Consider the following 14203-nt stretch of genomic DNA (forward strand, 5'->3'; position numbering starts at 1 on the left):
TTTACCCGATCCGTACGCCTGTAGCTTGATCTGTGTCGTAGTGTCATCGGTGGATAAGGTTGCCCTATGTACATACGCGCTCACCTCCCACCTGGCGGGCTCACCAGCTATGATGTGATCCGGGCCCCTTCATGTTTTCTGCCCGGCGGTGAGAGACCTTCCCGCGATGGCACGTGCTCTGCATCATGTGATCTGTATCGTGCACGAGCCATGTGCCGATCGGAGACCTTTTGTGGAAGGGTGTCTTCGTTGCTCGTTGCTCGTTGCTACTCCCCGGTGGAACTTCGACTTGAATTTGTACATCATGGATCCCAACGCCTCCCGCCAGCGGCCCTCACTGGGTCAGATGCGTAGCAATTCCTTCCTCCTGGACCACCAGCAGTATAAACCGCCGCACCCGATCAGTCAAAACATCGGAGAGGTGCTGGGGACTCAGCTCGATGAGACTTTGGCTACATTGACCAACCCGATCAGCCCAGACCCCGAGCGGGTCACTGACAGCGGTCTTGTCCACAGCATCTTCCACCACGGTGCCAATCCTCTCCCGCAGGGCACCGCGCGCATTGTCGCGACTCTCTTCTATAAATCCTCCAAACCCGTCCACCCCGCTTTCCACCCCGACGTGTCGCCCAATGTCACCCCCGGCCAGACACTCCAGGCTCCCCAGATCCCGGAAGGGTCTGCGCCAACCATCGACATGGACAAGATCCCGCGCGAACCCCCGGCGCCGGAACCCGAGCCGCTGGACCACCTGTACGGGCCGTACGTGTCGCAGCTCTGCTTGACCAATTTCCTCCAGACCATCGAGCAGCTCCCAACACCATACCAACGAACCAATACCTCGCACCGCTGTCTGGATCGCGAGGACCAGCCCCGCGTAGTCGAGGTTACATTTTCCCCACCGCCCGACCCCGAATACCTCTCATTCGCGGACCTCCGTAAGCACGAGAGCATCTGGCGATTTGAGCGGGAGTGGAACGTTGAGGTGGTTCTGCAGAACGAGGGCGTCTTTCGCCGGCATAAGCGCTTGGCCGTGTTTGACATGGATAGCACGTTGATTCAGAACGAGGTGATCGATGAGATCGCGAAATTTATTGGTGTGGAGAAGGAGGTTTCGGTAGGTGTTCTATACTCAGGTTGACAATGCATGGCAGCAACTAACTTGTCAGGCAATTACGGAGCGTGCCATGAACGGCGAGCTGGACTTCTCCGCATCCCTTAAAGAGCGCGTCGGCCTACTCAAGGGTGTGCCCGCGGACGTGTTCGACAAACTCAAGACCGTAATCACCATCTCTCCGGGTGCCAGGGAACTCTGCCGCGCATTGAAGACCCTAGGATACAAGCTGGCTGTTCTGAGCGGCGGCTTCCAGCCCCTGGCGGAATGGCTCGCGGAACAGCTTGGAATAGACTATGCGGTGGCCAACCACGTGAGTCTCAACCGATCAAGACGGCCCCATATTCATACTCGTTTAACATCATAATAGCTTGAAATCGACCCTGCAACACAGACCCTCACCGGCAAACTGGTCGACTCTCACCCCATCATTGACGCCACGCAGAAACGCGCCCTTCTCACCTCCATCGCGGCCGAGAACAACATTCCCATCTCCCAGACACTGGCTGTCGGCGACGGGGCCAACGATCTGCTGATGCTTCACGCAGCCGGCCTGGGTGTCGCCTGGCGCGCCAAGTCCAAGGTTCAGCTCGAAGCACCGACCCGTCTCAACGGAGAAAGTCTGGTCGATATCCTCCACCTGCTCGGTCTGGACAACGAGGACATTGTCGAGCTGGCCGCTGAGAGCAAATGAGTGCTCGAAGATGCTTTAGATTTTTCCATGAGAATAAATCATCTTATGCATATGTGCTGAGCACAATTCCCCTTTCTTTCCCTCTGGGGACTTTGATATCCATTTTTTGACTGCAACAGCAAGTTGCTGGAGAATATTGTTGTGCTTGTTCACTAGGCCCTGATTGATGCTCGTGACACGGAAAGCGACGCAGTGTGGAGTTCTTTGGAAAGCAAGTCGATCTACAGCTTGCTGGGCGTGCGTTGTTTTGATGTGAGGCGTAGTATACCCGGATTGGAGCACCAGTGGCCTAGAGCTAACGCCGGGCGACCGATACCTACTGAGTTGAGATGAATGAATACGATCAATAAAAGTAGTCATGTCCAGATGGTATATGGATGGATGTTGTATTTGAAAGAGCACACGAGACATTAGTCTCGGAGCCAGGTGCAATTTGAATGTACAGCACGAAACCGTTGATGGTGGTACAAGACACAGCTAGTGCTGAAATGTTGAAATGTTGAAAGAGAATAACAGAAAGAAAACTAAAACCCCAGCCCAAACCAGACCAATGCAAAACTCAGCGCCGAAACATGAATTCGAAAAGGTTTATCTGCCATGTCTATTATTGTTTTTGTATTTCAGACAGAACCTTTAGCGAGTGGCGTCCGCTGTAGCCACAGTTGACTGATCGACGGTACCCTCGGCAGTACCAGAACCAGCACGACGCTTCTTCAAGACGTTCTCAATGAATGCTTCACCGGCCTTGTAGCTGCTACGGACCAAGGGGCCCGAGGCGCAGTACAAGAAGCCCATATCGAGGGCGCGTTGGCGCCAGGCCTCGAATCGGTCGGGAGTCACGTATTCCTCGACAGCCATGTGGCGCTTCGTAGGACGCATGTACTGGCCGAAAGTGACGACGTCGACGTTAACAGCACGGAGCTGGCGGAGCGCGTCCCAGAGCTGCTCATCCGTCTCGCCCAGTCCGAGCATAAGAGAAGTCTTGGTGATGAGGTCGGGTCGGGCCTCCTTAGCAGCCTTGAGGACCCGAATAGACTGCTGGAAAGTGGCGCGACGATCGCGAACGAATGGGGTGAGGGCCTCGACGGTCTCGACGTTGTGAGCGTAGACATCCAAACCAGAGCGCGCGACCAGCTTGGCCATCTCCAAGTCACCGCGATAATCGCCTGTCAAGCACTCGACCAGAATGTTGGGCGCTTTCTGCTTGATCTTGATAACCGTCTCGGCGAAGTGGCGCGCTCCGCCATCTGCCAGGTCGTCTCGATCCACACTCGTCAAAACGACGTATCCCAGACCCCAGCGCGAAATGGCCTCGGCGGTATTCTCGGGCTCGTGAATGTCCAGCGGGGGCGGAGCACGGGAAGTCTTGACACTGCAGAAGCGGCATCCACGCGTGCAGGTGTCGCCCATGAGCATGATAGTGGCGGTAGCAGCAGCCTTGTCGCCGCCGCCCCAGCAGTCGGAGATATTGGGGCAACGGGCCTCCTCACAGACGGTGTGCAGGTTCAATCCACGTAGATCCTTCTTGAGACGCTGGTAGTTTTTCGAATCCGGGATAGGTGTCTTGAGCCACGAGGGCAGGCGAGTCATTTCCTTCTTGCGGCCAGCCGGGCCGACCATGGCTGTTTTCAGGGCATATGCTTCGGAGGGGTCGAGCGCCTCTTCTTTATCACCAGAGACAAATTCAGAGAATGAGGGACCGGCATTCAGCTTATCGCGGAAAGTTGTGCTTCGCCGCCGCGTGGTTCCCGCTGGTGTGTTAGAGGTGGCGGACGATTCATCGGTCGTGGCGTAGGTTCGGCGGGAGAGAGGGGAAATTGAGGACACCGGAGATATGGTTGCTCTCACAGACGACAAATGCCGTAGGGACCGTGCTGGTGCTGCCATGTCTGTGTGTGTGTGTGTGTGGTTTGGATATGCAGAGGATCGCGGAGAAACCATCGAAAGATAGCAGGGTCGAATCCCGCGGGAAAGTATTATGACTAAGCTGATCGCTGGGCGGCGCATCAATTTTCCGAGTTGCGCCGTAAGCCTTTCCGACATACTTCTATTGGATACAGTATTCTCGTTACAAAAATCATGGAGGTTGTAGTCGAGCAATTATGATTATGCTTTACTATGATACTATCACTCTTAATTGTACAGATTCCATGCACCCAAAAACCAAAACTTCCAAGGAGCGAATCGCGATGCGAGGGTATGAAGGTAACAGCAAGTGAAGGAGCAGTAACAGAGAAGTTCGAATCAATCGAAAAAAGGGAGTCATTGCTGAGAATGGAATATTAGTGTCATCCTCAGGATGTGTGCGGATAACCGAGGACCAAGGAGATGATGTTGTCGATGTGGATGTTTCAAGGAAATGGAGTTTGAAGGAGAGAGTCAATGCTGAGCATTGGTTTCGAGGACCTGAGCGAGGACCTCGACGGCGGATTTGAGAGTGTCGTCTGCTCGGCCACAAATGGCAAACAGGAGGTTGTCGATGATGCCTTCGAGTTTCCGGTGCAGCTCCATGCTGCGGGAACCCAGGGCGCGGTCTTTCATCCGACCTGGGGACCCGGTTGGTAGCTGGATACCGAGCGTACTGTATGCCTTTGCCGGAATGGCATCAATGATGTAAGGATCGGGGCGCGATGATACCGATGTTTTTCGGCGGTGAAGTGTAGATAAGGAAACAAGGTAATTGCGAGCAATGAGAGCAGCGCAGAGACAGTCGAGGAGGTTCTCTGCAACTTTGGGGAAAATAGTGCGGAAAGGCCGAAGCAGGACTTTTTCGTCATTTCGGCGAAGATAAACGATAACGGGGGAAGTAAGACGGAGCATATGACGAGGAAAGTCCTTGACGGAATGTTCAAGTTCACCCAGAGTCCATTCGTGGTCATCAAGGGTCCATCCCTGGTCCAGTAATCGTTGTTTCCCATCCTCTTTCTCTGAAAGATTTGATGTATGACCGGAAGAAGCGGTCCTTGGCGATGATGAAGCTTTGGGGCTGACACTGCCCGATCGGATTTCCGGCTGGGGTGACCTGTCGCGCTCTCCCTGCGCGGACTCAGGCCTGTCGCCTACAACGGTGGACGTGACACTGTCTGAGGTCAATGACCCCGGATCTGTATATGCATCGTCATCTTTGCTGTCCTGGTAACTATCCATGGAATAACCTGATTCGCGGGTACCATAGCCACTATCGGACAAGTAAAGCGGCGTATCTGGACTGAAAGCAGATACCTCCTCTTGGCGCTGGTCTGGCGTCATTGGGAGAGGTTGAGGTAACAATGGTGGTGGTGGTGGTGGTGGTATCGGCGGGGCCGTAGATGGAGGCATGGATGGCGATGATTGCCGTGTTACCTCCACAAGCTTAGGCTTTGAAGCGACCGCGAAACGCTGTAATGATGTGTTAGCGTCTTTTGTCTCAGCACCATCCCGCGTTGAAGAACTCACAACAGGCTCTTCCAAGGCCTTGGCCCCAGGAATGATGTCCAACTTTGGCATCGGTGGATCCGTTTCGACGATCTGGAATTTTCGACGGTTGAACTCTTTGGGTGGCTGGTCTTTATCTTCACCCGCTTCAAATGGCACGCCCTGCAGCCATGTCTGACAATACGAGAAGTTGGTGGGAACCCAACTTGCTTCGCTGGAGACAGTCGCCGTCCTCGGCCGTTGAGGTCTCGGGGAGGCGCCTGGAACAACTGCCATGGCGCTATGAACGGAACGTGGTGATGAAACAGGGCTTGATTTTGGTTTCTTGGCTGGACTGGAAATGGGCGGTGTCTCTTGGTCTTGACTGGCCCCCTCGCATTGTCGAATGAGGTTGGAATGGGCTTCGTGAACATTTGTCACGTCTGTTCTGCGCCTTTCTTCCAGTTCTCTTGTCCATCCCGGCGGACGATAGGCCTTGTAAAAGATCTTTTCCGTCATTTCAAATGGTAGCGTAGGCTCACCCGGCGGTCCTTTCTCCGGCTCCTTCATGAGCTCCTCCAGAGGCTCCTCCAAGGTATCATCTATTAGGTGTTCGATCGGCTCTTGCACCGTCTCTTCCAAAGGTCCTTCAATAGGCTTGTCCACAGGTTCTCCGATGGGCTCTTCGGGGAGCTCTTGTGTAGGGGTATCCTCCTCACTGTTCGTATCGCTCTTGCACTCGAAGTACGAAGATTCAATACCTGAACTGGCTGGTCGCGACTCTGATATCGGTGGACTGGGAAGGAGACCAAAGGCCGAGAGATTCGCGACGGTCAGGTTCTGATCGGATCGCCACGTTCGCAGAGTACGTCCGTCCTGCGGTTTCGGATCTTTCATCCATTTAGGGAATGAGCCGTCGCATGACGCAGTTGCCGGCGACGCTCCTGCGGACGTGGGAGATTTCGGTAGAACGAGCTGAAACGGTTCCTTCATCCTGCGCACAGAGCGAAAGGGCGAGATACAGACGGGGCTACGAGTAGCGGGCCGCCTTGTTAATGTGGTGGAATACTCATTGGATTCCGACCGCGCTGCGGAGGATGGCAAGAATGACAAAGAGCTCGGAAATTGCCTGTCCCTTCTCCGGGGCTGATATGTGGGCGACCATCGGCGTGGCGATGGGATGCGGCCGTCAACAGTCATGGCATCGTGGCTCAAAGCCGACGAATTGGAGCCTTGGTTCTTGATATGGGTTTGGATCCGAGCCGGACAACATGCATTAGTCGGCATTGTAGAAGCGGCGCAGTCCATGGCGGACATGGCGCGTTCTTGTGGAGAAGCCCAATCCTAGGTTCAATTCGTATGGAGGTGGTGACAAAAAAAAAGCAATGAGGGTGTAGCACAATAACCGGATGAGAATGAAATGCAGAAAGAATCGGACAAAAACAAAGCAAGCTCCGGGTATGCAGGGGCTCAATATGCCCTTATACAGTTCAGCGTGCCCAGACGGTTCCAGGTGGATATGGTCACCGGGGCACAGCTACACATCCCTTGTCAAGGAAGAAGACTCCTGCCATGGAGAAAGCCGGGCATGTTCTGCGGGAAAAGCCCCTTCAAGGTTTTTTTACATTTCCCTGCAGCAGGAGCTCATCTTAGTTCGTACCAGGCACGGGCCAACGTAATCATAGCGAGAATGGAGCTCGCGTCGTCCTTGCATTCCACGCCATGGGGTGAGATCCAGGTCAGGGAGGGCGATGATTGGCCCTAGATCCGGGAGTCAGCGCAGATGCAGGCCGTCAACGTGGATGGACCCTCGGCCTGTCGCGTAGTAGCGTCATAGTTCAATGGGGGTGGGACATATAGTGGACACCGGGAATGAGACAATTGGGATGGGGCGAGGGGGGACAGGGCAACCATGGCGACGGCGAATCAGAGGCGTCCAAGCCCTTGAGAAGGGCAACAGGATCGACGATAGGGTGTATGGGAGTGGATCTTCATTGGTGTTGTGTCTCGTTGCAACGGCAATAATCGCAGACGACTCCCCTTCTGGGGGCTCGGGGTGCCATCCCTTGCGTCGACCTGGCTCATGCTTGGCTGCTCGTTTGAAACGCGAGTATATAGTGCAAGAAATGCGTCGCCATGGCTTGGAATTCCTCGATTATTTTTCCCCTCCCACAGTCGGTGACGTGGAGTCATGGATCATCGTAAAATCTCCGTATCCGCATAGATGTGAAGCATCAAGCTTATCGTCGGGATCTATAGACAGGTCCAAAGCGACTCGGTCAAGCTAGAACGCGATTCGCGTTGGTGTTCGATAGATCAGTTCCGGACGCGTTCTGTACGATTTTAAGATTAAAGTCCAGGATCAAAAAGTCAGATTGAAAACCTTGGAGCGTAGAGTTTGTCAATTATCACATCGTGGGCGATGCCTCGCACTCGCATAACCTGGTAGACGGGGCCGACCCGCATGCAAACACTGCAAACCACCGCTCTTATCGACTTATCACCGGAAGGAAAAAAATCAGGAAGCTCGGTTCCATTCTTCTTAGCAGCCTCCATACTTGCAGGCCCCATTCCCCATGCTTTCCGAGTCGTTCGTCGCCGCGACGCTGTCGTCCGCTAAGACTCCGACCGCCACGCTGCGCGATGTCGGGATTTGCGTGCAGGAATACCTGCCCTCGCCCCAATTGCGATCGACCTTCAAAAAGAGCTCCGCCAAGCCCAATGGTCTGGCCGTGACCCCGTCGCATATTTTCTCCGCGCAGGCTGAAAAGGCCGTGGTTCATGTGTACAGCCGGCAAAAAGGGAACCAGGAGGCTCTGGTGCCATTCCCACAGCGCATCCACAGCATTGCCGTGGCCGGAGGCAAGTACGGCGATGTGTTGGTGCTGGGAACCGAGGGCGGTGGATTGATCCTGTGGGAGGTATGACTCGTCCGAAATTAAAGCCCTCGATGTATCACACTTCTAAATTGCTTCTATAGACCTGCACCGGCCGCCAAGTGGCTACCACCGCCTCCCATCTTCAGCCCGTTACTTCCCTCATCGTCGACCCCACCTCCAATTTCATTCTTTCTGGCTCCGCCGATGCCAGTATACACGTCTGGTCCTTGCCCGCGATTCTCTCTTTTTCACGACCCGCCCCAAGCGGTGACCGACAGCCACCCAATTCGCCTATCCGGACCTTCTCGAATCACCGTGCCGCTATCACATCTCTTGCAGTCGGACACAGCAATGGCCAGAATAATATCGTCGTTTCAACGGCGAAAGATAATACCGCCATCGCGTGGGACTACCGTACCGGCCGTGTCATGCGGACATTCCTCCTCCCCTCCTCTGCTACCTGTGTAGCGTTGGACCCACTCGACCGAGCTTTCTACGTGGGCTATGATGATGGAAGCATTCAGTCGGTAGGCTTCTACCGCAGCGATTCTGTACAACATCCGCTCCACGACTCCTCTCTCCAATCTACCCCAGCCCAGGCATCTGCCGAAGACCGATGGCTCCCTCCTTCAGCCGACTCCAGCGCCGTCAAGGCAGTTTCTCCGTCGTATGATGGAACAACATTACTGTCTGCGCATGAGAATGGAAAGGTACTATCGTGGAACATTGCGCGCCGCAAATTCGTGACCATGGTTGCCGAGTACACACACCCAGTCACCAACTTAGTCGTGCTGCCGCCTACCGGTCTCCCGAACACGCAACAACTGAAGAGGACATCCCTTACCGTGGTCAAGCCGCGCCATGACAACGCGTTCGCAGACCCGGCACATGCACCCGGCGCCGTGCCGGTAGACTACGTGTTTCACACACACCTGGTTGCGCCGTCACAATCCCGACCCCGCCAGACAGCCGAATTCACCCAAGCATTCACACACACCTCCTTCCCCGTTTCCATGGTCGAAGAAGGCCTTGCAGAATTAGCTGCACTTCGTTTGGGCGGTGGGGCGCACGTTTCCCACGTTGCCTCCGCAACTCCAGCCCTTACAGACGACTCGGATGTAGCTGCCCGAGACAACCACATCACAGAATTAGAAGCCGAAGTCGCCATGTTGAAGAAGAAGGCAGCGGTGAATGACACTGCTCGACACGCTACTGCCGATGAGGTTGTGCAATTGCGCTCGGACCTAGCCCAGCTCCAGGATTACATAAACGAGATGCATGGGAAGCAGGAGGCAGCCCAACGTGACAAGGTGCAGCGCCATGCAAGGAAGGAGGAACAAGAGGCCAAGAGACGTGAAGCTTGGTTTGCTGCCGAGAAGAAGGGACGCAATGGAGACAAGGTCATGCAGAAGATGGAGATCGATGATGGCATGCTGACCGGCGAGTCTGATGACCAGGGCGATGAATAAAGGGATTGAAAAAATTATCACGCATTTTGGGTTCTCTACCCATCTGGACCGGCGCTATTGGGTCTCTGTCTATATACTCGGGCAATTTAGCCTCTATTGATGAATACCAATCCACATGAACATTGAAGAAGGATTCCAGTTTATTTTGTCTCGTTACAACCGTAAATAAAAGCAATCTGTAATGACTCTTCTACCCAAGTCTATATCATCACTCCCTCAACTAGATTAAAACACCATGCAAAGCCGACCCTTCAAATCCTTCCTCTGGTAATGCTCAAACATCTCGTTAATCTGATCCACCCCATAAGTCTTCTCAATGTGCGCCCTGCAACCATTCTTCGCATGTAGATTAATCATATCCTGACTCTGCTCAGGGGTACAGATCAACCGTCCCTTCACAGTCTGCTCCTTAAAGCTCAGCGCAAACGGATCGACTTCCAGCGTCGTCTCCGACGGCAAACCAACATCAACCACAACGCCACCTTTGCGCAGGAACTGCTGTGAGAATTTGATGAGATTTCGTGCTTCCGCGTTGATAACCACACGGTCCACGCCCGGATTGGTGTCATAGAAGGAAGACTGCAGTTCTTCGATGACTCGTTTTTGCGCGTCCTCGGAGTCGATCACGAACGTCTTATCCGGTCTGAGATGTGATGGAACGGAGAGAACGGTCTCAATTCCTTCTTTTCGGTTGTCGATGGCGATTACATTCGCACCTAGGGCTTTGGCGTATTGCACACCCAGGTGTCCAAGGCCACCAATGCCAACAATCGTCAGCCACTCGCCTCGCTTAACACCAGATGCCAAAAGGGCGCCGTAGACCGTGGCGCCAGCGCAGAAAAGCGGCGCGGCTTCATCCCACGGAATAGACTCGGGAATCTTCGACACGACACGGGCGTCGGCTTTCATGTACTCGGCGAAACCGCCATTGATAGTCAAGCCGAGCATGCCAACCAGCTTCTCACAGAGCTGCTGGCCCTGGTGCTTACAAGCGTTACACTCTCCACAGAATGCAAATGTATTGATTGAGCCAACACGGTCGCCAACGTGGATGTTTGATTTGCCTGCGTCGGATCCAACCTTGACGACTGTTCCGGCGGGTTCATGGGACCCGACCAAGCCTGGCTTTGCGCCTGCAGATTCATAGACGCCCTGCATTACTTGTAGATCGGTGTGGCAGTAGCCTGCTGCGGCGATTTTGACAAGGATGTCATTTGGGCCAAGATCGGTGGGCACGTCGATGTCGCGGACTTCGTAGCCTTTGTTGAAGTCCTTGACGACGGCCGCTCGCATGGTTTTGGGAATTTGGTCTGCCATGATTGGTTGTGAATGTGAAATTGAGTTGGATTGGAAGGACCTTGCTGGAATTGAAGATTTCGTTTTAAATAGGTTCTATAGAGCTATGGAGAACAGGTCTTGGATGATTGAAATTAGACGTCATCCTACGGCCGAGTATTTTCTTGTTCTGATACCTTTACTCATAATGCCAAGGTAACCAAACTGTCCTAGTACACGAAATGGCGACCTGTTTCGTCTTCAAGAGTCGAAAGTCCTACAGATTGGTTGGCTGAGAGCTTATTCACCAATCATGACGCCATAATTCGGTAAGATGTACTCGTCGCAAAATCATTACATTACAGGAACCATTCCATTCCGTCCTTGTTTTGGGTTGCAGAAATCTTGTAATTCCTAATTCTGGAGCATTGGGACTTTTCTCTTTCATCTGGGTCTGGTGCATTGCTTAGTTTCATGCGGTCCAGGCCAGCACAACGAGGCCGCAAAGCCTCATCAACCCCGGAGCTGACTATGAACCCCGCATATTTGGGCATGCCAAACTAATGTAACAATTCTCTAACCCCTCAGCTTCAGACATTTGAGCCAACTGTCGGTTTTGGCAAGCCCATTCATTTTGCCACTCGATCCCTAATCTGGTCCACGCCTGTTCTCCTTTTCCATAAAGAAGTATTTCTAGACTTGGGACAGCCGAGACCCAAAGGATTCAATTTGATAACGGAGTTCAATTTCTTCAAATTGTCAATACTTGAGTGGGGAGTATCTTAAAGCAAGTGGTGCTGATAGCTGTCACCCGAGATATATATCCCCACCGGAGCCATACTCACCGTCCCCACTATTGAGCACGTTCTATTGCTTGACATGCAACCCTTGGGATCACCAAGGTTCTTTCCAATGGTCCTTTGAGGCACTTGTTTTAATATGAACGCTTAATTGGCTTCCAACGCAGCTCACCAGGGAATTCACACCGCCCCGCGTTTGCCGCCCCTGTTCCAGACTCGCCGCAAGAGGCGACGATGGCAAATTGTATCATAACTCGCCACGCATATCTTGTGTGGAACCATTTGAGGGGTCAGATGAAGCTATAATACATAGAACACACCCATGTTTGGAAAACTTCCTATTTCCTTCCTATTTCAACGAAATTATCAGATCGTTCTGCCAAGGTTGATCCCCAAACATTATACCCCATCGTAGTTTACCTACCTACCTAACGCCTTCGGTTTACACCAAAATCCCCAGAATGTCCGAATCCCACAGCAGCAGTAGCAGCAGCAGCAGCAGCAGAAGCTCCTACTACTACAGCTCCATCAACACAAATGACGGAAATACCACAACCGGACGCCGGCACGCAACGACCTCATACACAGACAAGGACGGCGCAACCGTCGTACGTACCGCAACCCAAGAACTCGGGCAACCCGCCATCGTCGAAGAGCGTCGTTATGACCGCACGGGCCAAGAGCAACTTATTTTGGAAAGCCCTGATCTCGGAGGCACATTGGCCGGCGGTGTGAAACGCATCACAGATCTTGACGAAGAGGATGCGTCAGGGCTCGACATTACCAATGCCTATGGCGGACCTGCGCAGCTCATAGATGAATCTACGTCGTATGATTTGGAAACCAACCCGTTCGGTACGAAGATCTACGATCGGGATTCTGGGGCTTATGATGAGCATATGGATTATGATACTGCGGCTGGGACGAATCATCATCGTGAGGCGAGGGATGCCAGTGGACGGCTGTTCCATCAGGACCTCAAAGTTGAGTCCTCAGGCCCTGAGAAGGTGGCCAGGGAGCACCGCGAATATGAAAATCCGAATACGGGGGTGAGGGTTGAGAGGGATGAGGATGTTGATATCTCTGATCTGATTTAGGTAGTGTGAATATGACATCTCCGTGGAAGGCTAAGACTGAACAGCATGGATGATGTAAAAACAAGATGCGATGTGCTTGATGATGATGATGATGCAAGTAGTACGAAGATATTCAGAATGGCCGAAATAAATACCAATAGTCAAGGCAAATCTAGCGTAGACGGAGATGTCCCTCTGACCAGCGACTGCGAGCTTTCTCCCACCAAATCGGAATGTCGTAGGCCCAATTGCAAACCAAACCGGCGATGAAGCCGATGGCATCGTTCTTGAATCCAACCAACAGACCAACCGTAACCATCATGACAGTCCAGCGACGCTTGCGCTCTTCGTCCGTAAGCACAGGACCAAGATGTTGACCCGTGTGAGCAAGAGGGCTCCCTGCTTGGTCCAGATCACGAGCGCCAGTGGTATTGAGACTCTCGCCGACACTCACCAATTCCAGACCAGCCGCAATGACCATGACTCCCAAGAATGCGGCAGGGAAACGTTTCAATAGATCAACCAAGGTCTCCCCGAATAAGAAGCCGACGATGAGCTTCAGCACACCGAGGAAAACAACACTGGCACCCGAGCGCGCGCCGAAGCGATATTGTGCTGCCAGACCACCAGATCCGTGACAGACAGGCATAGCGCCAAACCAGCAGCCCAGGAGGTTCATGCCGGCGACACTGAGGCCAATGTGTGTAATGGATGGAGCACGCACATCGGGTAGCAAATCATGAGCCAAGTGCACTACAGCCACAACAGAGTTGAGAGTAGTGAGAGGGATCTGGCCAATTCCAGCATCGAGAGCGCCGACTTGCCACTGGTGGGGGGTCGGGACCACAACATATGGGTGCCAGATTTCGAAACCGGGCATATGGCCGGCCAGCGCGGTGCGAATGATGGCAAAAATGAGACCCACGGCAAACACGGCTAGTGCATATGGTACTCTTCGATAGACATTGGTGACGATCAAGCCGAGAAAGACAAGAATGGCCCAGATGCGGTTGTCGGCCCAAGACGGACCAATCCAGCCTAACGGCTTGAGCATGCTGCCGCAGGCTGAAATCACCAGCGACAAGCCCGCACCAACTTGGATGCCCTTGATCACAGGGATGGGAATCGCGTTAGCGAACCAGCGCAGGAGGCCAGTGACGCTGAATACCAAGATACAGGCACCGACAAAGATTCCTGCTGCGGCAATGGAGCCATTGGAGAAGTTTCGGGCGATAGCTACCGCGGCGATGGCCTTCATAGGCTGCACGGGAAGGGGAATTCCAAAGAAAAGGCCAGTCAAGATATTATAAACACCAGAGAAAATCAAGGTACTGGCCAGCGACACGGTTCCATTGACGGCTAGCGCAATGGCAATGGGCAGAAAGGTGCCGAGATCACCCAGCGACCCGGAGATTTCAGAAAGATAGTCGCGCTTGAAGGTACGCAGGTTATGCGCGGAGATCTCCCGCAGCGACTGGGCCGTCATGATGAGATCTAGATGCA

General features: G+C 53.4%; 7 protein-coding genes across 7 annotated transcripts; 3 read left to right on the forward strand and 4 right to left on the reverse strand.

Annotated features, from left to right (window-relative positions):
- Positions 1-304: 304 nt before the first annotated feature.
- N7498_006943 (phosphoserine phosphatase SerB) lies at positions 305-1808 on the forward strand (the record flags this gene model as incomplete). The annotated part of the gene is made up of 3 exons (XM_058454005.1): positions 305-1117; positions 1170-1427; positions 1485-1808. 3 exons carry the CDS (start codon positions 305-307, stop codon positions 1806-1808), a joined length of 1395 nt encoding a protein of 464 aa, XP_058306254.1.
- A 633-nt stretch (positions 1809-2441) lies between these two features.
- Positions 2442-3695, reverse strand: N7498_006944 (lipoate synthase; the record flags this gene model as incomplete). Its single annotated transcript, XM_058454006.1, has 1 exon — positions 2442-3695. One exon carries the CDS (start codon positions 3693-3695, stop codon positions 2442-2444), a length of 1254 nt encoding a protein of 417 aa, XP_058306255.1.
- A 492-nt stretch (positions 3696-4187) lies between these two features.
- Positions 4188-6518, reverse strand: N7498_006945 (uncharacterized protein; the record flags this gene model as incomplete). Its single annotated transcript, XM_058454007.1, has 1 exon — positions 4188-6518. The coding sequence occupies one exon, from the start codon at positions 6516-6518 to the stop codon at positions 4188-4190; it is 2331 nt and encodes a 776-aa protein (XP_058306256.1).
- Positions 6519-7777: 1259 nt separating this feature from the next.
- On the forward strand, positions 7778-9549 carry N7498_006946 (putative ribosomal assembly complex component Ipi3; the record flags this gene model as incomplete). Its single annotated transcript, XM_058454008.1, has 2 exons — positions 7778-8122; positions 8182-9549. 2 exons carry the CDS (start codon positions 7778-7780, stop codon positions 9547-9549), a joined length of 1713 nt encoding a protein of 570 aa, XP_058306257.1.
- A 225-nt stretch (positions 9550-9774) lies between these two features.
- Positions 9775-10866, reverse strand: N7498_006947 (zinc-dependent alcohol dehydrogenase; the record flags this gene model as incomplete). The annotated part of the gene is made up of 1 exon (XM_058454009.1): positions 9775-10866. The coding sequence occupies one exon, from the start codon at positions 10864-10866 to the stop codon at positions 9775-9777; it is 1092 nt and encodes a 363-aa protein (XP_058306258.1).
- Positions 10867-12085: 1219 nt separating this feature from the next.
- Positions 12086-12721, forward strand: N7498_006948 (uncharacterized protein; the record flags this gene model as incomplete). Its single annotated transcript, XM_058454010.1, has 1 exon — positions 12086-12721. The coding sequence occupies one exon, from the start codon at positions 12086-12088 to the stop codon at positions 12719-12721; it is 636 nt and encodes a 211-aa protein (XP_058306259.1).
- A 151-nt stretch (positions 12722-12872) lies between these two features.
- N7498_006949 (putative sulfate/molybdate transporter) lies at positions 12873-14186 on the reverse strand (the record flags this gene model as incomplete). Its single annotated transcript, XM_058454011.1, has 1 exon — positions 12873-14186. One exon carries the CDS (start codon positions 14184-14186, stop codon positions 12873-12875), a length of 1314 nt encoding a protein of 437 aa, XP_058306260.1.
- Between the last annotated feature and the right edge of the window lie 17 nt (positions 14187-14203).

The sequence above is a fragment of the Penicillium cinerascens genome (genome assembly GCF_028974065.1).
Source record: "Penicillium cinerascens strain IBT 15544 chromosome Unknown contig_9_segment0_segment0, whole genome shotgun sequence".
Taxonomy (NCBI): Eukaryota; Fungi; Ascomycota; class Eurotiomycetes; order Eurotiales; family Aspergillaceae; genus Penicillium; species Penicillium cinerascens.